At 39.9% G+C, this 26,197-nt stretch overlaps 1 gene segment (V, D, J or C); it reads right to left on the bottom strand.

The window, feature by feature from the left end:
• Positions 1–26,197, bottom strand: part of LOC128641809 (Ig gamma-3 chain C region-like) — a 168,721-nt gene that overhangs the window by 90,665 nt on the left and 51,859 nt on the right. The window contains 1 exon segment of the C gene segment in view: positions 648–956. Coding sequence covers positions 648–956 — 309 coding nt within the window.

Below are 26,197 nucleotides of genomic sequence, written 5' to 3'. Positions count from 1 at the left end.
AGAGGTGATGTATTAGTTATGAAAAACTGGGGAATGAGTAATAAATGAATTATATATCTTTTTAAACAATACAATTTCTGGAGTAGACTGTCCCTTTAAATAGAATCTTGAACAGAAGGTTGCTATTTTATTATTTCTTAAAAGGGTAGGCAGCATGGCTTTTGATTGGCTGTCCTGGCTAGTTGTTTTGTATTTACTAATAAAACTTTTAATATATTATAATGTTAAAGGGACACTACTGTTATTTTCAGGCTGGTCTGTAACTTACTCAGCAACTAAACTTTGTTCAAATTTATGTTTTTTTGACAACACCAGGCTAACAACCCAGTAAGCTCTGCATACACCACACCAGGGTCATAGCTTTAAAAAAAAATATATATATATATATATATATATATATACACACTGTATGTATATAAAAAAAAAAATATGGAATGTACTACATTTCTAATACAGTGTAAATAATGTAGCTATGTCAAGTAAGTAGAAATAAAAGGATAAACAAATACCTGAATATTGAAGCAAAAATAAAAAAGGAAATAATGTAGTGAAATTATCTGAGGCTTTACTGATACATTTTAATGTCTCTGTCCCCTGTACAAACAAGTACATCAGACTCACTATACACAGTATCACAACCATCTCACCTGAATATTTTGTACTTAGTTTCTTGGTCTCAGGTTTATCCAGGGATTTATGTTCCCAAGTCACATGCACAGAAAATGATTTTTCTCTGAAGTGATCTCCTGGAATTCTGACTTCAGAACAAACATTAAACGTTGTATCAGGGTTTTGTGTAAATATTTCAGTTGATTTTGTTTTATGTAAATCTCCAGCTCCACTTGTCCAGATGATGTTTATAGCTTTAGGATAAAACCTCTGTAGCTTCAAGCGATACAGAATCTCCCCAGAGTCACAGAGAATTGGTTTTACAGGCTCTAAAATCTGAGGTTTTACTGAAAAACAAAATCCCACATATTAATAATTTTAACAGTAAAAATCATAAATAACCAAAGGTAATAGAAAGTGTAAAGTCAGGGCAGCAGCTATGATCACAGCTTATTTCTGAAACATGTAAGCTGTGTTGGCGTGTCACCATTTTGGGGCCAATTTATCATAATGCGAGCGGACATGATACAATGTAGCGTATCATGTCCGCCGCACATTGATAAATGCAGACAGCATACGCTGTTGGCATTTACAATTGCACAAGCAGTTCTTGTGAACTGCTGGTGCAATGCCGCCCCCCGCAGATTGGCCGCTAGCAGGAGATGTCAATCAACCCGATCGTATTTCTCTTTTGTGATTCTGTGTTAGCTGCCTTATTGCTGTCCCCTGTAACACCGGTGTTCTGTAGAACATAGCTACATTGTAGAGATTAGCTATCTCAACATGAGCATGCTCAGAATTATGTAATCGCACTGCAAATATTTTGGAAGGAATGTTAGGGATGCGATTATGTAATGACCAGCATGCGCAGATGCAGGTATCAAATCTCAATGATGGAACTGATCTGCTGCTTCCATTCCATTGTTAAATCACCCACGGGCATGCGTACATGCACAGTTAAAGTTGGTAGCAAATTTCGACTTTCCTATTATTCTTACTGAAATGCACAACCTTTTTGGCTGGTAGCAATTTATTAACTGTACAACATAGAGTACGGCTACCGGTGAAAAAGGTTGTGCATTCAGAAAGAACTAAATCTGCTAACAACTTGAACTGCGCATTCACGCATGTCTGTGGCAGCTTTAACAATGGAATGGAAGCAACAGATCAGTTCCCTTGTCGAGATTTGCTAACTGCATCTGTGCACGCTGGTCATTACATATTTACATTCCATACATTCTTTTCAAACATGTGAAGTGTGATTACGTAATTGTGAGCATGCGCAGATGCAGGTAGCTAATCTCAATGAGGTAGCTATTTTTGACAGAGCACCAGCACTGTGTTCTGGAGTTCTGATTGGCTGTTCGCAACACCTGATAACCCTAAGGATTTTGTGAGTACCTTCAGCACTGAAATGACAAAGGAGGCTTGGGAGGTGAACCAACAGTGGAACTCACATAATAATAATATTACCTACTGGACTTTCAGCAAGGGATTTAACTAAAAGGGATATTGGCTACAGCAAGTAAATGTCTTCTCATCTTGAGATCTGGTCCTCCCCTTGTATTTCTCTTTGACAAGGTGATAGCTGCCAGACTGCTCTAATACTCGTTATTACTTTTTGACATTACACCGATTTTTATTATTGTGCTGATATTCTGGTGTTTGATTGCTGTGTCACATTTTTTGCACACGAACATCATTATTATTTCTGCATATATCTCTTACTCATATCTCTTCATATTAGTGAATGCATACCCTGCATTGTCAGCCAGCAATTATCTGATCGAAGTGTATTTACATTGTGTAATAGAACTAGCTATGATTGTGCATTTGAAGTGCTATTTAGAGAGAAACATATTACCGATGTATTGCAACACTATAGCAAGTTCTTATTTTTAGGAGAGTATATTTTATTGTTATGTATTAAGCAGTTAGGGATATCAGTAAATTGTTCATTAAATTCGTGACCACTAAGTGTTAAAAATGTTTTGACATGTAGTATTATACTTAAGGGCTTACACCTGTATCTATACCTATTTAAGAATAGCTAGACCCCATGACGGTAACTATGACTATGGGTAACACCTGAAACGCGTCAGTGACGTCATCGGGCCGAGGTTGTAGCCTTTTTCACTTTTAACACTTAGTAGCTGTTTGCTATGTATGTTTTCTGGTGTTGTCTCAATATTTTAATTCATCAAATAAAGTTGCTCCTTTTATTACTGTCGATATGGTGCTGGCCTGGGTTTTTTTGAGTTTGGAAGTGTGGCATTCATTAAGGATACCCATAGGGCACCTTTGGAGTATTTGTTTTCAGGAGATCCAAGCATAAGTACTTGCTCTAGTACCGGAGGACCGGATGTACTTTATGCAGAGCCAGGAGAGCTGGATTTAGAGTGAAACGCTAAATATTATATGAGCAATTGAATATGTACTAATTAATGCCATACAATTATTACCAAACAGCTACTGGGGAGTACGATAATAGGACTAATATATAACAGTATTATAAGGCTGATTCTGTCCTTATGAATTTAGTACTCCCTGGTCACTACTGATTTCCTAACTACAAGGACTTCCATAAAGAGGTTGTGTCCTTAAAACAATTTATCTATTCCAATAATTACAATGGAACGAAATGTGAATGCACAACAATTTTACTCTTTAAACCAATCATTTGATATGGAGCAAAATAGTGCTGAATTTGAGACTATTTTTTCAGGAAGTAGGACCAACTTGGCCTTGGGGGATCTATTCTATGAGCTAGAGAAACTACAAATTAAAGAAACACGGCTGAAGCTGGATAAGTGGACTCTAGAGAGGTATCATAATTTGAAAATAGTCCCCCGGGCCTGAGACTTAATAAGTATCCAACATTTGAGGTAAACGATGTGGACTTTGTAAGTGAGTGGAACAATGTTCTACAAGAATGCTCAATAAGACTTCTTACCATGATCATAAAGCACAAGACTAAAGAACTTGCATTGACTAGAGATAAAATTGTTGAATTACAAGTAAATCTGGACACATATACAACAGATCCATCATATACAGAATTGGATGTTATTCTAAAGACCACAGTCGAGGAAGTAAAGTCTGAGATCATTAAAGTCAAGCACAACGAGTATATAAGGGATTCGGAAGATTATAAGAACAACCAGGCGTTTGTTTGGAAAAAGAAAGAACGGGTCCAACAATGAAGAACTTTCAATAAGTCAAGGGGCAGAGGAAACAGAGGCAGGAGAGGAAGGAGACCATATGAGTACAGAGGCAATGAAAGAGAGGCCTATCGACAAGCATCTCCATTTGATGGACATAAAAGTGTGACTTTTTCTGACACGGAGGTCGAGTCTGGTGAAGATGAGGCTGGAGAATACACCGAGATGTCTAAGAGTGAAAGTTCTCTACCTATTCCAAGAGAGAAGAGGACCAGAGGGTCCATACTTAAGAATAGAGGTGGAGGCTGGGGAGTTAGAGGCCAATCACTACGCCATGCTGAAGGGTCCCAAAGGGTTACCTAAAAAAACAAAGCAACAGGAGTATGAGCAGGGATCGAGAGGGGGTAATTTTAGAACTCCCTCTAGGGGAAGAGGTAGGAGACGACATCAGCACCCAGCCAACAAGTATATGTTGCAAAATAGAGCAAATATTAGCAGGTTATCGCAGGATGAAGAGGAGGTAGATTCTATGAAGCAGGTTTTTCAGTTAAGCCAAGAAAGAAACGAAGGGTGGGGGTCAAGAAACGAGCAGAAGGACAAGATGGGAGGTTCGAGATATCATCTAAGAACCCCAAAATAAATAGTACCCCAGAAATTATAATAACCCCTTCAGGTAATAGAGTCACGGTAGTAGGTAGTGTGATTAATCTGACTGACATTGAATTTACAAAAGATGAATATAAAATTCTTAATTTGGGTCTTGGGTTTGTCCCAGAAAGGGACTTTAATGTCTTTGATACACTAATTGACCTAAACAGGTTTGTTAGGGCTCTTACCCTAAAGAGACATTTCTCTACAGAAGCAACAGTTAGTGACCCAGATAGAGAGGAATTTGTAATACCAGCTGCTCATATGTCTATATCAGAGAACCCTGATGGGCTAAAGTTTGATGATTTATGCTGTCTACAAGATTTGAGAGATCTGGAATGTCAGAGTCCAGACACAATTTGTGAGGATGATGATTTAGGTTTGAGTGGTAAAAATAAAATCACATGCACCTTCACTGCTAAGTCGTCTTTCTATCCACTACATAGTAGAGGTAAAGTACTCAAGCTCTTTCATAAAACTATAGAAAGAGAGCTGGATGATCTTAATAGAAATACTATTTTAAATAATAAAAAGAATATACATATGTGTAACAGTAAGGCCATACAAAGTACTACAACTAGACTAAAAAATAGGAAAGATTTGGTTTACAAAAAATCTGACAAAGGGGGCAGCACAGTGGTGTTATACAGGGATGTATACATTGCTGAGGCCCTCAGACAGCTTGAGGATGATGAAACGTATCTCAGACTATCTAGTGATCCAACAGGGATGTTTGTGCAACAAATAGGGTCGATGGTGGATGAGGGGTTGGAGAAAGGCTTTATTGACCGAAAAAACAGCGCAGTTTTTTCTAGTTAAGCACCCAAGATTCACCTCTTCCACCATCTACCCAAGGTACATAAATCTTTAGATGATATCAAGGGAAGACCGATAGTCTCAGGAATCGGGTCAATCCTGGAACCCCTGTCAGAGTGGGTGGACTCCATAATACAACCCTTGGTTAAAGGTTTATGGAGCCACCTACAGGATACTAAACACCTCCTTAACATTCTTGAAGAGGTGGAATGGAAACCTGATTATAGTTGGCTGACGGTTGACGTGGTATCGTTGTATTCAACAATACCACATGACCATGGGATTACGGCAATTGATGTGTTTCTACGTAAGATTGATTATTCATCTGAGCAACGAGAATACATACTCATGGTAGTATGTTTCCTCCTTGAACATAATTTCTTCTCCTTTGAGGGGGTTTTCTACCCCCAGAGATGTGGTACGGCAATGGGGGCAAAATTTGCCCCCTCCTACGCCAACCTATTTTTAGGTTGGTGGGAGGCCGATCACATCTTTGGGGGTGGAAATCCCTTCAGGGATAAGATTAAGATGTATAGATGCTTTATAGATGACTTGATCTTTGTTTGGTCAGGCAGCAGAGAGGAAGCAATATCTTTTGTTGAATATTTAAATATCAACAATGTCAACCTGAAGTTTACAATGGAATTTAACGAGAGTAGGATAAACTACCTGGATGTCACTCTGGTAGGCAGTGAGGATAGTGCGATTGAAAGCCGGCTGTATAGGAAACCTATCTCTAAAAATACTCTCCTGCATTCAGTGGGTAACCATCCCACTCATGTTCCCTTTGCTATAGCGAAGGGTCAATTCCTCTGTATCAAGAGGAACTGTAGTGACCCTGCTATATATCGAAGAGAAAGTGAGATTTTGAAAGATCACCTAAAAGAGAGAGGATACTCTAACAGAGTGATAAAAAGGGCAAAAAATCAGGCAGATCACTGTACTAGAAGTAGCCTCTTACTTGATAAATGTAAAGATGGACAGGTGAATGAAATAAACAAAACCACTTTCGTAACAAACTACAGCAATCAATACAGCAGTGTGTGTAAGATAGTGAGGAAACATTTGCCGATCCTCTTAGCTGACAAGAAGTTGAAACCCTATATTGAGCAGGAATGTAGGTTCTCATATAGGCGAGGTGTAACAATTGGTAACATCTTGTCACCAACACAATTGCCATCTGTGGGAATGAGAGAAGGTAGCTCTTGACTTGTGCATAAGGGCACCTTCAGGTGTGGAAGCAAAAAATGTAAAGCTTGTGAGCATATCATCATAACTGACAAATTCTCTTCCTGTGTGACTAGGAAGAAATACAAGACATTACAATGTGTCAACTGTTCCATGAATTACATTGTATATTTGATCACCTGTGTGCAATGTAAAAAACAGTACGTGGGACTTACCACAAGGGAGGTTAGGTCAAGAATTAGGGAACACCTGAATAATTGTCATACTCTGCAAGGGAGCAGGTTCAGGAGTAAGGAGCTGTTGTGCAGAGGTGTCAGGTTCTGGGGTTAATGTTGTGTTTTGTCTGCGGGAGTTTTTCCTTTTAGGCATAATTAAACAGGTACAAGGTTTTAGGAAATAAAGGAGATGGTTTTATTTATAGGATAAAGCAATGTAGAGATAAGCAATTAGATAAGACAAAGTCTATAGGTTGTTGTATTAGGCAGAAAACACAATTTATGCTTACCTGATAAATTTATTTCTCTTGTGGTGTATCCAGTCCACGGATCATCCATTACTTGTGGGATATTCTCATTCCCAACAGGAAGTTGCAAGAGGACACCCACAGCAGAGCTGTAATATAGCTCCTCCCCTAACTGTCATAGCCAGTCATTCGACCGAAAACAAGCCGAGAAAGGAGGAACCATAGGGTGTAGTGGTTACTGTAGTTTAAATTTAAAAATTACCTGCCTTAAAATGACAGGGCGGGCCGTGGACTGGATACACCACAAGAGAAATAAATTTATCAGGTAAGCATAAATTGTGTTTTCTCTTGTAAGGTGTATCCAGTCCACGGATCATCCATTACTTGTGGGATACCAATACCAAAGCTAAAGTACACGGATAAAGGGAGGGACAAGGCAGGAACCACTGCCTGTAAAACCTTTCTCCCAAATATAGCCTCCGAAGAAGCAAAAGTATCAAATTTGTAACATTTTGAAAAAGTATGAAGCGAAGACCAAGTCGCCGCCTTGCAAATCTGTTCAACAGAAGCCTCATTTTTAAAGGCCCAAGTGGAAGCCACAGCTCTAGTGGAATGAGCTGTAATCCTTTCAGGAGGCTGCTGTCCAGCAGTCTCATAGGCTAAGCAGATTAAGCTTCTTAGCCAAAAAGAAAAAGAGGTTGCCAAAGCCTTTTGACCTCTCCTCTGTCCAGAGTAGACAACAAACAAAGCAGATGTTTGACGAAAATCTTTAGTAGCTTGTAAGTAAAACTTTAAAGCACAGACCACGTCCAGATTGTGTAACACAAGGATGGAACCACAATCTCTTGATTGATATTCTTGTTAGATACCACCTTAGATAAGAACCCAGGTTTGGTACGCAGGACTACCTTATCCGTATGAAAAATCAGATAAGGAGAATCACATTGTAAGGCAGATAGCTCAGAGACTCTACGAGCCGAGGAAATAGCTACCAAAAAAAAAAAAAAAAAGAACTTTCCAAGATAAAAGTTTGATATCTATGGAATGAAGAGGTTCAAACGGAACTCCTTGAAGAACCTTAAGAACCAAGTTTAAGCTCCATGGTGGAGCAACAGGTTTAAACACAGGCTTGATTCAAACTAAAGCCTGACAAAATGCCTGAACGTCTGGAACATCTGCCAGACGCTAGTGCAAAAGAATAGACAGAGCAAAAATCTGTCCCTTTAAGAAACTAGCTGACAATCCTTTTTCCAAACCTTCTTGGAGAAAAGATAAAATCCTAGGAATCCTGACCTTACTCCATGAGTAACCCTTGGATTCACACCAATAAAGATATCTATGCCATACCTTATGGTAAATTTTCCTGGTGACAGGCTTTCGTGCCTGTATTAAGGTATCAATAACTGACTCGGAGAAGCCACGCTTTGATACAATCAAGCATTCAATCTCCAGGCAGTCAGCCTCAGAGAAATTAGATTTGGATGGTTGAAAGGACCCTGAAGTAGAAGGTCCTGTCTCAGAGGCAGAGACCATGGTGGAAAGGATGACATGTCCACTAGATCTGCATACCAGGTCCTGCGTGGCCATGCAGGTGCTATCAGAATCACTGATGCTCTCTCCTGCTTGATCTTGGCAATCAGTCGAGGGAGCAGAGGAAACGGTGGAAACACATAAGCCAGGTTGAAAGACCAGGGCGCTGCTAGAGTATCTATCAGTGTCGCCTTGGGATCCCTGGACCTGGATCCGTAACACGGAAGCTTGGCGTTCTGGCGAGACGCCATGAGATCCAGTTCTGGTTTGCCCCAACGGAGAATCAGTTGTGCAAATACCTCCGGATGGAGTTCCCACTCTCCCGGATGAAAAGTCTGACGACTTAGAAAATACGCCTCCCAGTGCTCTACACCTGGGATATGGATAGCTGATAGGTGGCAAGAGTGAATCTCTGCCCAGTGAATTATTTTTGAAACTTCTAACATCTCTAGGGAACTTTTTGTTCCCCCTCGATGGTTGATGTAAGCTACAGTCGTGATGTTGACCGACTGAAATCTGATGTACCTCAGAGTTGCTAACTGAGGCCAAACCTGAAGAGCCTTGAATATCGCTCTTAGTTCCAGAATATTTATTGGAAGGAGAGACTCCTCCTGAGTCCACGATCCCTGAGCCTTCAGGGAGTTCCAGACTGCACCCCAACCTAGAAGGCTGGCATTTGTTGTTCCAATAGTCCAATCTGGCCTGCGAAGGTCATACCTTTGGACAGATGGACCCGAGATAGCCACCAGGGAAGAGGATCCCTGGTCTCTTGGTCCAGATTCAGTTGAGGGGCCAAATCTGTGTAATCCCCGCTCCACTGACTGAGCCGGCATAGTTGCAGCGGTCTGAGATGTAAGTGTGCAAACGGCACTATGTCCATTGCCGCTATCATTAAGCCAATTACTTCCATACACTGAGCCACCAAAGGGCGCGGAATGGAATGAAGAACCCGACAGGAATTTAGAAGCTTTGATAACCTGGACTCCGTCAAGGTAAATTTTCATTTCTACAGAATCTATCAGAGTCCCTAGAAAGGAAACTCTTGTGAGTGGGGATAGAGAACACTTTTCCTCGTTCACTTTCCACCCATGCGACCTCAGAAATGCCAGTACTACGTCCGTATGAGACTTGACAATTTGGAAGTTTGACGCCTGTATCAGGATGTCGTCTAAATAAGGGGCTACTGCTATGCCCCGCGGCCTTAGGACCGCCAAAAGCGACCCTAGAACCTTTGTAAAGATTCTTGGGGCTGTAGCTAATCCAAAGGGAAGAGCTACAACTGGTAATGCCTGTCTTGAAAGGCAAACCTGAGAAACCGATGATGATCTTTGTGTATCGGAATGTGAAGATAAGCATCCTTTAGATCCACTGTAGTCATATATTGACCCTCCTGGATCAGTGGTAGGATGGTACGAATAGTTTCCATCTTGAACGACGGAACTTTGAGGAATTTGTTTAAGATCTTTAGATCCAAAATCGGTCTGAAGGTTCCCTCTTTTTTGGGAACCACAAACAGATTTGAGTAAAAACCCTGTTCCTGTTCCTCCTTTGGAACTGGATGGATCACTCCCATAACTAGGAGGTCTCGTACACAGTGTAAGAATGCCTCACTCTTTATCTGGTTTGCAGATAATTGTGAAAGGTGAAATCTCCCTTTTGGGGGGGAAGCTTTGAAGTCCAGAAGATATCCCTGGGATATAATTTCCAATGCCCAGGGATCCTGAACATCTCTTGCCCACGCCTGGGCGAAGAGTGAAAGTCTGCCCCCTACTAGATACGTTACCGGATAGGGGGTCGTTCCTTCATGCTGTCTTAGAGGCAGCAGCAGGCTTTTTGACCTGCTTACTTTTTTTCCAGGTCTGGTTTGGTCTCCAGACCGTCTTGGATTGAGCAAAAGTTCCCTCTTGTTTATTATTAGAGGAAGTTGATGCCGCACCTGCCTTGAAGTTTGGAAAGGCACGAAAATTAGACTGTTTGGCCCTAGATTTGGACCTGTCCTGAGGAAGGGCACAACCTTTTCCTCCCGTGATATCAGCAATAATCTCCTTCAAACCAGGCCCGAATAGGGTCTGCCCCTTGAAGGGAATGTTAAGTAGCTTAGATTTTAAAGTCACGTCAGCTGACCATGATTTAAGCCATAGCGCTCTGCGCGCCTGTATAGCAAAACCAGAATTCTTAGCCGTTAGTTTATTCAAATGAACAATGGCATCCGAAATAAAATAATTGGCTAGCTTAAGTGCTCTAAGTTTGCCAAGTATGTCATCCAATGGAGTCTCTACCTGTAAAGCCTCTTCCAGAGACTCAAACCAGTACGCCGCAGCAGCAGTGACAGGGGCAATGCATGCAATGGGCTGTAGGATAAAACCTTGTTGAATAAATATTTTCTTAAGGTAACCTTCTAATTTTTAATCCATTGGCTCTAAAAAAGCACAACTGTCCTCGACAGGGATAGTAGTACGCTTTGCTAGAGTAAAAACTGCTCCCTCCACCTTAGGGACTGTCTGCCATAAGTCCCGTGTGGTGGCGTCTATTGGAAAACATTTTTCTAAAAATAGGAGGGGAAGAGAACGGCACACCTGGTCTATCCCATTCCTTATTAATAATTTCTGTAAACCTTTTAGGTATTGGAAAAACATCAGTACACACCGGCACTGCAAAGCATTTATCCAGTCTACAAAATTTCTCTGGCACTGCAATGGTATCACAGTCATTCAGAGCAGCTAAAACCTCCCTAAGTAACACGCGGAGGTGTTCAAGCTTAAATTTAAATGTAGAAATATTAGAATCAGGTATCTTTCCTGAGTCATTAACATCACCCACTGACTGAAGCTCTCCTTCCTCAGCTTCTGCATATTGTGAGGCAGTATCAGACATGGTTCTTAAAGCGTCAGTATGCTCTGCATTTTGTCTCACCCCAGAGCTATCTCGCTAACCTCTAAGTTCAGGTAGTCTGGCTAATACCGCTGACAGTGTATTATCCATGACTGCCGCCATGTCTTGTAAAGTAAACGCTATGGGCGCCCTAGATGTACTTGGCGCCATTTGAGCGTGAGTCCCTTGGGCGGGAGTCAAAGGGTCTGACACGTGGGGAGAGTTAGTCGGCATAACTTTCCCCTCATCAGATTCCTCTGGTGATAATTTTTTTAAAAACAGAATATGATCTTTATTGCATAAAATGAAATCAGTACATTTGGTACACATTCTAAGAAGGGGTTCCACCATGGCTTTTAAACATAATGAACAAGGAGTTTCTTCTATGTCAGACATGTTTATACAGACTAGCAATGAGACTAGCAAGATTGGAAAACACTTTAAATCAAGTTAACAAGCAAATATAAAAAACGGTACTGTGCCTTTAAGAGAAACAAATTTTGTCAGAATTTGAAAAACAGTGAAAAAATGCAGTAAATCAAACGAAATGTTTACAGTGTATGTAATAGGCTAACAGAGCATTGCATCCACTTGCAAATGGATGATTAACCCCTTAGTTAAAAAAACGGATCAAAAAAACCAAATAGACTTTTTTTTTTTTTTTTTTTTTTTTTTACAGTCACAACCAACTGCCACAGCAAGCTGTGGTCCTACCTTCCCCAATAAACGACTTTGGAAAGCCTTTGAGCCCTTTAGAGATGTCCTATAGCATTCAGAGGGCATTTGAGGGAAGCTGGATGTCACTGTTTGTAATTTTAACTGCACCAACTGTAACTTTTATACTATAACAGTGGAAAGCCTCAGTAAAACTGTTTCTAGTCAAAATTTAAGCCAGCCATGTGGAAAAAACTAGGCCCCAATAAAGTTTTATCACCAATGCATATATAAAAACGATTAAACATGCCAGCAAACGTTTATATTGCAATATCATAAGGGTATTACCCCTGGGAGTAAGCATGATACCAGTCGTTATTAAATCACTGTATTCAGGCTTAACTTACATTAATCCGGTATCAGCAGCATTTTCTAGTGTTTTCCATCTCTAGAAAAAAAACAGAATTTATGCGTACCTGATAAATTACTTTCTCCAACGGTGTGTCCGGTCCACGGCGTCATCCTTACTTGTGGGATATTCTCTTCCCCAACAGGAAATGGCAAAGAGTCCCAGCAAAGCTGGTCACATGATCCCTCCTAGGCTCCTCCCACCCCAGTCATTCGACAGACGGACAGGAGGAAATATATATAGGAGAAATCATATGATACCGTGGTGACTGTAGTTAGAGAAAATAATTCATCAGACCTGATTAAAAAAACCAGGGCGGGCCGTGGACCGGACACACCGTTGGAGAAGTAATTTATCAGGTAAGCATAAATTCTGTTTTCTCCAACATTGGTGTGTCCGGTCCACGGCGTCATCCTTACTTGTGGGAACCAATACCAAAGCTTTAGGACACGGATGAAGGGAGGGAGCAAATCAGGTCACCTAAACGGAAGGCACCACAGCTTGCAAAACCTTTCTCCCAAAAATAGCCTCCGAAGAAGCAAAAGTATCAAATTTGTAAAATTTGGCAAAAGTGTGCAGTGAAGACCAAGTCGCTGCCTTACATATCTGATCAACAGAAGCCTCGTTCTTGAAGGCCCATGTGGAAGCCACAGCCCTAGTGGAGTGAGCTGTGATTCGTTCAGGAGGCTGCCGTCCGGCAGTCTCATAAGCCAAACGGATAATGTTTTTAAGCCAAAAGGAAAGAGAGGTGGAAGTCGCTTTTTGACCTCTCCTTTTACCAGAATAAACAACAAACAAGGATGATGTTTGTCTGAAATCTTTAGTAGCCTAAATAGAATTTTAGAGCACGGACAACGTCCAAATTGTGTAACAAACGCTCCTTCTTTGAAACTGGATTCGGACACAAAGAAGGTACAACTATCTCCTGGTTAATATTTTTGTTAGAAACAACTTTAGGAAGAAAACCAGGCTTAGTACGCAAAACCACCTTATCTGCATGGAACACCAGATAAGGAGGAGAACACTGCAGAGCAGATAACTCTGAAACTCTTCTAGCAGAAGAGATTGCAACCAAAAACAAAACTTTCCAAGATAGTAACTTAATATCTACAGAATGTAAGGGTTCAAACAGAACCCCTTGAAGAACTGAAAGAACTAGATTTAAACTCCAGGGAGGAGTCAAAGGTCTGTAAACAGGCTTGATCCTAACCAGAGCCTGAACAAATGCTTGAACATCTGGCATAGCTGCCAGTCGTTTGTGTAGTAAGACAGATAAAGCAGAAATCTGTCCCTTTAGAGAACTTGCAGATAATCCTTTCTCCAAACCTTCTTGTAGAAAGGATAGAATCTTAGGAATCTTTATCTTGTTCCATGGCAATCCTTTGGATTCACACCAACAGATATATTTTTTCCATATTTTATGGTAAATTTTTCTAGTTACAGGCTTTCTAGCTTGAATCAGAGTATCTATTACAGAATCTGAAAATCCACGCTTTGATAAAATCAAGCGTTCAATCTCCAAGACGTCAGCTGGAGGGAAACCAGATTCGGATGTTCGAATGGACCTTGAACAAGAAGGTCCTGTCTCAAAGGTAGCTTCCATGGTGGAGCCGATGACATATTCACCAGGTCTGCATACCAAGTCCTGCGTGGCCACGCAGGAGCTATCAAGATCACCGAAGCCCTCTCCTGATTGATCCTGGCTACCAGCCTGGGAATGAGAGGAAACGGTGGGAATACATAAGCTAGGTTGAAGGTCCAAGGTGCTACTAGTGCATCTACTAGAGTCGCCTTGGGATCCCTGGATCTGGACCCGTAGCAAGGAACCTTGAAGTTCTGACGAGACGCCATCAGATCCATGTCTGGAATGCCCCATAATTGAGTTATTTGGGCAAAGATTTCCGGATGGAGTTCCCACTCCCCCGGATGGAATGTCTGACGACTCAGAAAATCCGCTTCCCAATTTTCCACTCCTGGGATGTGGATCGCAGACAAGTGGCAGGAGTGATCCTCCGCCCATTGAATTATTTTGGTCACTTCTTCCATCGCCAGGGAACTCCTTGTTCCCCCCTGATGATTGATATATGCAACAGTCGTCATGTTGTCTGATTGAAACCTTATAAATTTGGCCTTTGCTAGTTGAGGCCAAGCTTTGAGAGCATTGAATATCGCTCTCAGTTCCAGAATGTTTATCGGGAGAAGAGATTCTTCCCGAGACCATAGACCCTGAGCTTTCAGGGGTTCCCAGACCGCGCCCCAGCCCACCAGGCTGGCGTCGGTCGTGACAATGACCCACTCTGGTCTGCGGAAGCTCATTCCCTGTGACAGATTGTCCAGGGTCAGCCACCAACGGAGTGAATCTCTGGTCTTTTGATCTACTTGAATTGTCGGAGACAAGTCTGTATAATCCCCATTCCACTGTCTGAGCATGCACAGTTGTAATGGTCTTAGATGAATTCGTGCAAAAGGAACTATGTCCATTGTTGCAACCATCAATCCTATTACTTCCATGCACTGCGCTATGGAAGGACGAAGAACAGAATGAAGAACTTGACAAGAGCTTAGAATTTTTGATTTTCTGACCTCTGTCAGAAAAATCCTCATTTCTAAGGAATCTATTATTGTTCCCAAGAAGGGAACTCTTGTTGACGAGGACAGAGAACTTTTTTCTTTGTTCACCTTCCATCCGTGAGATCTGAGAAAGGCTAGGACGATGTCCGTATGAGCCTTTGCTTTTGACAGAGACGACGCTTGAATCAGGATGTCGTCCAAGTAAGGTACTACTGCAATGCCCCTTGGTCTTAGAACCGCTAGAAGGGACCCTAGTACCTTTGTGAAAATCCTTGGAGCAGTGGCTAATCCGAATGGAAGTGCCACAAACTGGTAATGCTTGTCCAGAAAAGCGAACCTTAGGAACTGATGATGTTCCTTGTGGATAGGAATATGTAGGTACGCATCCTTTAAATCCACGGTAGTCATAAATTGATTTTCCTGGATAGTAGGTAGGATCGTTCGAATAGTTTCCATTTTGAACGATGGTACCCTGAGAAATTTGTTTAGGATCTTGAGATCCAAAATTGGTCTGAATGTTCCCTCTTTTTTGGGAACTATGAACAGGTTGGAATAAAAACCCATCCCTTGTTCTCTTATTGGATCTGGATGAATCACTCCCATCTTTAACAGGTCTTCTACACAATGTAAGAATGCCTGTCTTTTTATTTGGTTTGAAGATAATTGAGACCTGTGGAACCTTCCCCTTGGGGGTAGTTCCTTGAATTCCAGGAGATAACCTTGAGAAACTATTTCTAGCGCCCAAGGATCCTGAACATCTCTTGCCCAAGCCTGAGCAAAGAGAGAAAGTCTGCCCCCCACCAGATCCGGTCCCGGATCGGGGGCTATCCCTTCATGCTGTTTTGGTAGCAGTGGTAGGCTTCTTGGCCTGCTTACCCTTGTTCCAGCCTTGCATTGGTTTCCAGGCTGGTTTGGGTTGTGAAGTATTACCCTCTTGCTTAGAGGATGTAGAATTAGAGGCTGGTCCGTTTCTGCGAAAGGGATGAAAATTAGGCTTATTTTTAGCCTTAAAAGACCTATCCTGTGGGAGGGCGTGGCCCTTTCCCCCAGTGATGTCTGAAATAATCTCTTTCAAATCAGGTCCAAATAATGTTTTACCCTTGAAAGGAATGTTAAGCAATTTTGTCTTGGAAGACACATCCGCTGACCAAGACTTTAGCCAAAGCGCTCTGCGTGCCACGATAGCAAACCCTGAATTTTTCGCCGCTAATCTAGCTAATTGCAAAGCGGCATCTAAAATAAAAGAGTTAGCCAATTTAAGTGCTTGAACTCTGTCCATAACCTCCTCATACGAAGATTCTTTATTGAGCGACTTTTCTAGTTCCTCGAACCAGAAACACGCTGCCGTAGTGACAGGAACAATGCATGAAATTGGTTGTAGAAGGTAACCTTGCTGAACAAAAATCTTTTTAAGCAAACCCTCTAATTTTTTATCCATAGGATCTTTGAAAGCACAACTATCTTCGATAGGAATAGTAGTGCGTTTGTTTAGAGTAGAAACCGCCCCCTCGACCTTGGGGACTGTCTGCCATAAGTCCTTTCTGGGGTCGACTATAGGAAATAATTTCTTAAATATAGGGGGGGGACAAAAGGTATGCCGGGCCTTTCCCACTCTTTATTTACTATGTCCGCCACCCGCTTGGGTATAGGAAAAGCGTCGGGGGGCACCGGAACCTCTAGGAACTTGTCCATCTTACATAACTTCTCTGGAATGACCAAATTGTCACAATCATCCAGAGTAGATAATACCTCCTTAAGCAGTGCGCGGAGATGTTCTAATTTAAATTTAAATGTCACAACATCAGGTTCAGCTTGATGAGAAATCTTTCCTGAATCTGAAATTTCTCCCTCAGACAAAACCTCCCTCATGGCCCCTTCAGATTGGTGTGAGGGTATGACAGAACAATTATCATCAGCGTCCTCTTGCTCTTCAGTGTTTAAAACAGAGCAATCGCGCTTTCTCTGATAAGTAGGCATTTTGGATAAAAGATTTGCTATAGAGTTATCTATTACAGCCGTTAATTGTTGCATGGTAATAAGTATTGGCGCACTAGATGTACTAGGGGCCTCCTGTGTGGGCATAACTGGTGTAGACACAGTAGGGGATGATGTAGTATCATGTTTACTCCCCTCATTTGAGGAATCATCTTGGGCAATATCATTATCTGTGGCATTACTGTCCTTACTTTGTTTGGACACTATGGCACAATTATCACATAAATTTAAATGGGGAGACACATTGGCTTTCATACATATAGAACATAGCTTATTTGATGGTACAGACATGTTAAACAGGCTTAAACTTGTCAACAAAGCACAAAAAACGTTTTAAAATAAAACCGTTACTGTCACTTTAAATTTCAAACTGAAAACACTTTATTACTGAATATGTGAAAAAGTATGAAGGAATTGTTCAAAATTCACCAAAATTTCACCACAGTGTCTTAAAGCATTAAAAGTATTGCACACCAAATTTCAGAGCTTTAACCCTTAAAATAACGGAACCGGAGCCGTTTTTACATTTAACCCCTATACAGTCCCAGCTATATGCTTTGCTGAGACCCAACCAAGCCCAGAGGGGAATACGATACCAAATGATGCCTTCTATAAGCTTTTTCAGTGATTCTTAGCTCCTCACACATGCATCTGCATGCCTTGCTCTCCAAAAACAACTGCGCATTAGTGGCGCGAAAATGAGGCTCTGTCTATAACTAGAAAAGGCCCCCATCTGAAAAAGGTGTCCAACACAGTGCCTGCCGTTTTTCTAAACAATCCCCAAGATTATAATAACCATTATTAGTTAGAATCTGCATAATATGCCTAGTAAAGCAATCGTTTTAGCCCAGAAAAATGTCTACCAGTTTTTGAAGCCCTTTTTGAAGCCCTTTATTCTTTTATGTTTAACTAAGAAAATGGCTTACCGGTCCCCATGAGGGGAAATGACAGCCTTCCAGCATTACATGGTCTTGTTAGAAATATGGCTAGTCATACCTTGAGCAGAAAGGTCTGCTAACTGTTTCCCCCAACTGAAGTTACTTCATCTCAACAGTCCTGTGTGGAAACAGCAATCGATTTTAGTAACTGTCTGCTAAAATCATCTTCCTCTTACAAACAGAAATCTTCATCCTTTTCTGTTTCAGAGTAAATAGTACATACCAGCACTATTTTAAAATAACAAACACTTGATAGAAGAATAAAAACTACATTTAAACACCAAAAAAACTCTTAACCATCTCCGTGGAGATGTTGCCTGTGCAACGGCAAAGAGAATGACTGGGGTGGGCGGAGCCTAGGAGGGATCATGTGACCAGCTTTGCTGGGACTCTTTGCCATTTCCTGTTGGGGAAGAGAATATCCCACAAGTAAGGATGACGCCGTGGACCGGACACACCAATGTTGGAGAAATTATAACTGCACATACCTGATAGCAGAATAAACTGCACGCCATTCTCTCGCTGAAGTTACCTCATCTGTGTAATCCCCTCAGACATATGTGAGAATAGCAATGGATCTTAGTTACAACCTGCTAAGATCATAGAAACCTCAGGCAGATTCTTCTTCTATTTACTGCCTGAGATAAAATAGCACAACTCCGGTACTATTTAAAAATAACAAACTTTTGATTGAAGAAAATAAACTAACTATATTTAACCACTCTCTCCTACAACATCCTAGCTTGTTGAGAGTTGCAAGAGAATGACTGGCTATGACAGTTAGGGGAGGAGCTATATTACAGCTCTGCTGTGGGTGTCCTCTTGCAACTTCCTGTTGGGAATGAGAATATCCCACAAGTAATGGATGATCCGTGGACTGGATACACCTTACAAGAGAAATACAGTTCTTTGTAATAACAGGCAGGATACTTGCATATGCTGTAGACTGGAACAGTGAAATAACAGGCAGGAATGCAGAGCTTTGTAATAACAATCAGGATACTTGCATATGCTGTAGAACTGTATAATAACAGGCAGAAATGCAAAGCTTTGTGTAACAGACAGGATATTTGCATATGCTGAAGACTGGAACTGTGTAATAACATGCAGTAAAGCAGAGCTTTGTAATAACAAGCAGGATACTTGCATATGCTGTAGAACTGGAACTGTGTAGTATCAGGCAGGAAAGCAGCGCTTGTATAACAGACAGGATACATGCATATGCTGAAGACTGGAACTGTGTAATAACACGCAGGAATGCAGTGCCTTGTAATAACAAGCAGGATACTTGCATATGCTGTAGACTGGACACAGTTGTAACAAACTGGAAACTTGCATAAACTGCAAACTGGTACTTTAAGGAAACTTGCATAAACTGCAAACTGGTACTTTGTAGAAACAAACAGGAAACTAGCATAAACTGCAAATTGGAACTTTGTAGAAACAAACAGGATACTTGCATAAACTGCAATTTGGAACTTTGTAGAAACAAACAGGATACTTGCATAGACTGCAATTTGGAACTTTGTAGAAACAAACAGGATACTTGCATAGACTGCAATTTGGAACTTTGTAGAAACAAACAGGATACTTGCATAGACTGCAAATTGGAACTTTGTAGTATCAGGAAACAAGCAAGCAAAAGTACCTGAGTCAGGAAAGAAAGTTTTAGGCAAGATCAATTGCCAGGAATTCAGTCCACAAATGAAACACAGTGCCAAGGGATTATCCAGAAGAGTAGTCAGTAATTTTAGCAGAAATCAGGAACCAGGAAATCCAACAAATCTGTATTTCACACAGGATACAGGAGCAGAGAGTGTTTCAGAGTATAACTCTCAATATCAAGGCCCAGAATTGCAAACAAACCTCCCAGATAAAGCAGGCTGCTGATTACATGATTTGTTTCAGCTGGCAAGCAGGTGGAGACAGAGAGCCAAGGTTGCAGCAAACAGAAAAACACAATATTCTTTTCCTGTGATCAAGCCATCTGGTGGCATAGTGGTAAAACAACAGGCTGGGAAAGAACAGCAGCAGAAATAGAGACAGGTCCCAGGTTCAATTCCAGGCTGAACCATGACAATAATATTGAGAATGGGAAAGATTGCCCGGCCTTAGCCTCCCACTTTATTTTTGACCATCACAAAAATGTAGGTACCCTAAAGTGGCAGGCAATAGAGAGGGTATTACCACCTAAGCGAGGGGGAGATAGAGAAAAAATCCTGTATCGCCGAGAGGCGTTCTGGATTTTTACCTTGCAAACACATATTCCTGTAGGATTCAATTCCACTTTTGATCTTATTAATCATTGGGAGTAATAAGCAGAGTCACATAAGAGTTATTACTCATGAGTACAGTATATAATGCATAGTAGAGAATAGGTATGTATCTTTATTATTATTATATTCATGGTAGAACCACTAGCAGTCTTACGTTTTGAAAATTTGGAGATACATAATCTGACTGCTGACGCTCTTGCTGTAAAGTTTGTTAATTGATTGCAGATAAATAACATTGTAATCTAGTAATAATATTATATAACTACTCTTAATTGGGCTGTAAAATAAGATGTTTTCTTTGTTACAGTCACAACAACTTTTTGGTCAATGGACCGTGGAAGTGAAACTAATAACCTGTCACTGCTAGCTTAAAAAGCAGTGACATTGCGTCTGCTCTCCACGGGTTACATCTGTTAATAAATATAAATATATTTTATATATTTTTTTATTTATATCCTCTTCTATACTGCTGGCACGTTTAAGTAACGAGTGCATAGGGTACCCTGTACGTTAAGAATGTGTCCTATTCTGAAATCAGAGGACAAGGACTGTAAGTTTTGGGTAAATTAACTCTCTGAATCCAAGAAATAAATTAATATATATTAAGTACCACGGTATCCTTCAGAATCTTATGATCTATTGATATACTTTTGATCGTACAGAACATAAGACAAGTGAGTGGAATCTGCTAGTATTTTTGTATTAGCTGATTAAGAAGCCTCAAAAGTTGGAGAATTTTAAATGTCTAGATTAACTAATATCACCAAATAGATCGAAGTGTATTTACATTGTGTAATAGAACTAGCTATGATTGTGCATTTGAAGTGCTATTTAGAGAGAAACATATTACCGATGTATTGCAATACTATAGCAAGTTCTTATTTTTAGGAGAGTATATTTTATTGTTATGTATTAAGCAGTTAGGGATATCAGTAAAAGTAAAAGTAAAAGTAAAAGTGTTAAAAATGTTTTGACATGTAGTATTATACTTAAGGGCTTACACCTGTATCTATACCTATTTAAGGATAGCTAGACCCCATGACGGTAACTATGACTACGGGTAACACCTGAAACGCGTCAGTGACGTCATCGGGCCGAGGTTGTAGCCTTTTTCACTTTTAAAACTTAGTAGCTGTTTGGTATGTATGCTTTCTGGTGTTGTCTCAATATTTTAATTCATCAAATAAAGTTGCTCCTTTTATTACTGTCGATACGGTGCCGGCCTGGGTTTTTTTGAGTTTGGAAGTGTGGCATTCATTAAGGATACCCATAGGGCACCTTCGGAGTATTTGTTTTCAGGAGATCCAAGCATAAGTACTTGCTCTAGTACCGGAGGACCGGATGTACTTTACGCAGAGCCAGGAGAGCTGGATTTAGAGTGAAACGCTAGATTCGTATGCTCACACGGAGAAGAGTCAGTGAGGACGAACTTTAACCCACAGTTAGTGACATTAATTTGTTCAAATATTGGCTGCTGTGGGGTGTTAAGTGTTACATATGAGGATTCAAGCATAAATATGCATATCGGGCTGTTGTAATTACGGTCACACAGGAGGTCCTTTGGAGGATCTATATGGACTGATATCCCTTTAAACTTTTGGTTCCCACTGCGGTAGTGATCAGCGTTGGTGTGTGTGTTTGGCAGAAATTGTACTATCTATAACTGATCACAGTGACAATGTACACTGCAGGCAGGACTATCTATAACTGATCACTACGACAATATACACTGCAGGCAGGACTATCTATAACTGATCACTTTGACAATGTACACTGCAGGCAGGACTATCTATAACTGATCACTCTGATAATGTACACTGCAGGCAGGACTATCTATAACTGATCACTCTGACAATGTACACTGCAGGCAGGACTATCTATAACTGATCACTCTGATAATGTACACTGCAGGCAGGACTATCTATAACAGATCACTCTGACAATGTACACTGCAGGCAGGACTATCTATAACTGATCACAGTGACAATGTACACTGCAGGCAGGACTATCTATAACAGATCACTGTGACAATGTACACTGCAGACAGGACTATCTATAACAGATCACAGTGATAATGTGCACTGCAGGCAGGACTATCTATAACTGATCACTACGACAATGTACACTGCAGGCAGGACTATCTATAACAGATCACTCTGACAATATACACTGCAGGCAGGACTATCTATAACTGATCACAGTGACAATGTACACTGCAGGCAGGACTATCTATAACAGATCACTGTGACAATGTACACTGCAGGCAGGACTATCTATAACAGATCACCTTGACAATGTACATTGCAGGCAGGACTATCTATAACAGATCACTGACAATGTACACTGCAGAAAAGACTCTCTATAACTGATCACTACAACAATATACACTGCAGACAGGACTATCTATAACTGATTACTCTAACAATGTACACTGCAGGCAGGACTATCTATAACTGATTACTCTAAAAATGTACACTGCAGGCAGGACTATCTATAACTGATTACTCTAACAATGTACACTGCAGGTAGGACTATCTATAACTGATTACTCTAACAATGTACACTGCAGGCAGGACTATCTATAACAGATCACTCTGACAATAATCCCTATATTTAAATTTATAACCAGTGTGAGGATGGAGAAAATATGGACTCTTAATAATAGAGGAGCAATTGCTACAACCTAAACAGGGGAAACACCCCAAACTTTTAAATCCTTGGTGGCAACTGGGGCAGTAAGAACCCCACATCTTATATTGCTTTTATGTTCGGTGATGCGATCACCAATGCGCCTAGTATACTCACCCACATAGGCCAGCCCACATGGGCATTTGATAAGGTAAATAACATACTTGGTATTGCAAGTAAAATAATCCCTATATTTAAATATATAACCAGTGTGAGGATGGAGAAAATATGGACTCTTAATAATAGAGGAGCAACTGCTACAACCTAAACAGGGGAAACACCCCAAACTTTTCTTAGTAATATAACCTTGTAGATTAACCTTGCCTGTACTAATATCTGCTCTAATAAGCTCATCCCGCAGGTTCTTACTACGTTTGTAAGCTGGCATCGGAAACTGGCAAAATTCCTCTATATCTGGATTACATCTCTGAAGAATACCCCAATGACGCCGGATAATCCCAGATATCACATTACTTTGTCTCAAAAATTCAGAGACAAATGTGATTCTTTTATTGTCACATTTTAAAGGTTTGGGTTTCAACAAAAATTCATTCTGAATAGGGAGTACTTCATTAATAGTTTTGATGATGAGATCATTTGGATAGCCTCGCTGCAAAAATTTGTTCCCCATCTCGGTTAATCTAATCTGTGATATAGATTCATCATCCACAATACGTTTTACCCATAAAATCTGACTATGAGGGAGCGTTATCATTAACTCTAATGATAAACATACTAATTGCAGTAAGTTTCCTGTAACTCTAATGATAAACTTACCCATTACAGTAAGTTTCCCTGTAACACTAATGATAAACTTACCCATTACAGTAAGTTTCCCTGTAACTCTAATGATAAATTTACCCATTACAGTAAGATTCCCTGTAACTCTAATGATAAACTTACCCATTACAGTAAGTTTCCCTGTAACTCTAATGATAAACTTACCCATTACAGTAAGTTTCCCTGTAACTCTAATGATAAACTTACCTATTACAGTAAGTTTCCCTGTAACTCTAATGATAAACTTACCCATTACAATAAGTTTCCCTGTAACTCTAATGATAAACTTATCCATTACAGTAAGTTTCCCTGTAACTCTAATGATAAACTTACACATTACAGTAAGTTTCCCTGTAACTCTAATGATAAACGTACCCATTACAGTAAGTTTCCCTGTAACTCTAATGATAACCTTACCCATAAAATCTGACTATGAGGGAGCGTTATAATTAACTCTAATGATAAACTTACCCATTACAGGAAGTTTCCCTGTAACTCTAATAATAAACTTACCCATTACAGTAAGTTCCCCTGTAACTCTAATAATAAACTTACCCATTACAGTAAGTTTCCCTGTAAAGCTAATGATAAACGTACCCATTACAGTAAGTGTCCCTGTAACTCTATAGATAAACTTACCCATTACAGTAAGTTTCCCTGTAACTATAATAATAAACTTACCCATTACAGTAAGTTTCCCTGTAACTCTAATGATAAACTTACCCATTACAATAAGTTTCCCTGTAACTCTAATAATAAACGTACCCATTACAGTAAGTATCCCTGTAACTCTAATAATAAACTTACCCATTACAGTAAGTTTCCCTGTAACGCTAATGATAAACTTACCCATTACAGTAAGTTTCCCTGTAACTCTAATGATAAACTTACCCATTACAGTAAGTTTCCCTGTAACTCTAATGATAAACTTACCCATTACAGTAAGTTTCCCTGTAACTCTAATGATAAACTTACCCATTACAGTAAGTTTATCTGTAACTCTAATGATAAACTTACCCATTACAGTAAGTTTCCCTGTAACTCTAATGAAAAATTTACCCATTACAGCAAGTTTCCCTGTAACTCTAATAATAAACGTACCCATTACAGTAAGTTTCCCTGTAACTCTAATGATAAACTTACCCATTACAGTAAGTTTCCCTGTAACTTTAATGATAAACGTACCCATTACAGTAAGTTTCCCTGTAACTCTAATGATAAACTTACCCATTACAGTAAGTTTCCCTGTAACTCTAATGATAAACGTACCCATTACAGTAAGTTTCCCTGTAACTCTAATGATAAACGTACCCATTACAGTAAGTTTCCCTGTAACTCTAATGATAAACTTACCCATTACAAAAAGTTTTCCTGTAACTCTAATGATAAACTTACCCATTACAGTAAGTTCCCCTGTAAATCTAATGATAAACTTACCCATTACAGTGTTTCCCTGTAACTCTAATGATAAACTTATTCATTACAGCAAGTTCCCCTGTAACTCTAATGATAAACTTACCCATTACAGTAAGTTTCCCTGTAACTCTAATGATAAACTTAACCATTACAGTAAGTTCCCCTGTAACTCTAGTGATAAACTTACCCATTACAGTAAGTTTCCGTGTAACTCTAATGATAAACTTACCCATTACAGTTAGTTTCCCTGTAACTCTAATGGCAAATTTACCCACTACAGTAAGTTTTCCTGTAACTCTAATGATAAACATACTCAGTACAGTAAATTTCCCTGTAACTCTAATGATAAACTTACCCATTACAGTAAGTTTCCCTGTAACTCTAATGATAAACTTATTCATTACAGTAAATTTCCCTGTAACTCTAATGATAAACTTACCCATTGCAAAAAGTTTCCCTGCATCTCTAATGATAAACTTACTCATTACAGTAAATTTCCCTGTAACTCTAATGATAAACTTACCCATTACAGTAAGTTTCCTTGTAACTCTAATGATAAACTTACCCATTACAGTAAGTTTCCCTTTAACTCTAATGATAAACTTACCGATTACAATAAGTTTCTCTGTAACTCTAATGATAAACAACAATTATAATATGTTTCCCTGTAACTCTAATGATAAACTACCCATTACAGTAAGTTTCCCTCTAACTCTAATGATAAACTAACCCATTACAGTAAGTTTCCCTGTAACTCTAATGATAAACTTACCCATTACAGTAAGTTTCCCTGTAACTCTAATGATAAACTTACCCATTACAGTAAGTTTACCTGTAACTCTTATGATAAACTTACCCATTACAGTAAGTTTCCCTGTAACTCTAATGATAAACGTACCAATTAAAATGTTTCCCTGTAGCTCTAATTATAAACTTACCCATTGCAATAAGTTTCTGTGTAACTCAAATGATAAACTTACTCATTACAGTAAGGTTCTGTGTAACTCTAATGATCAACTTACCCAATACCGTAAGTTTCCCTGTAACTCTATTGATAAACTTACCCATTACCGTAAGTTTCCCTGTAACTCTAATGATAAACTTACCCATTACAGTTAGTTTCCCTGTAACTCTAATGATAAACTTACCCATTACAGTAAGTTTCCCTGTATCTCTATTGATAA

This window comes from Bombina bombina, chromosome 11 (assembly GCF_027579735.1).
Source record: "Bombina bombina isolate aBomBom1 chromosome 11, aBomBom1.pri, whole genome shotgun sequence".
Classification (NCBI taxonomy): Eukaryota; Metazoa; Chordata; class Amphibia; order Anura; family Bombinatoridae; genus Bombina; species Bombina bombina.
Note: the sequence above shows the minus strand (reverse complement) of the source record. Positions and strands in the feature narration are given on the sequence as shown.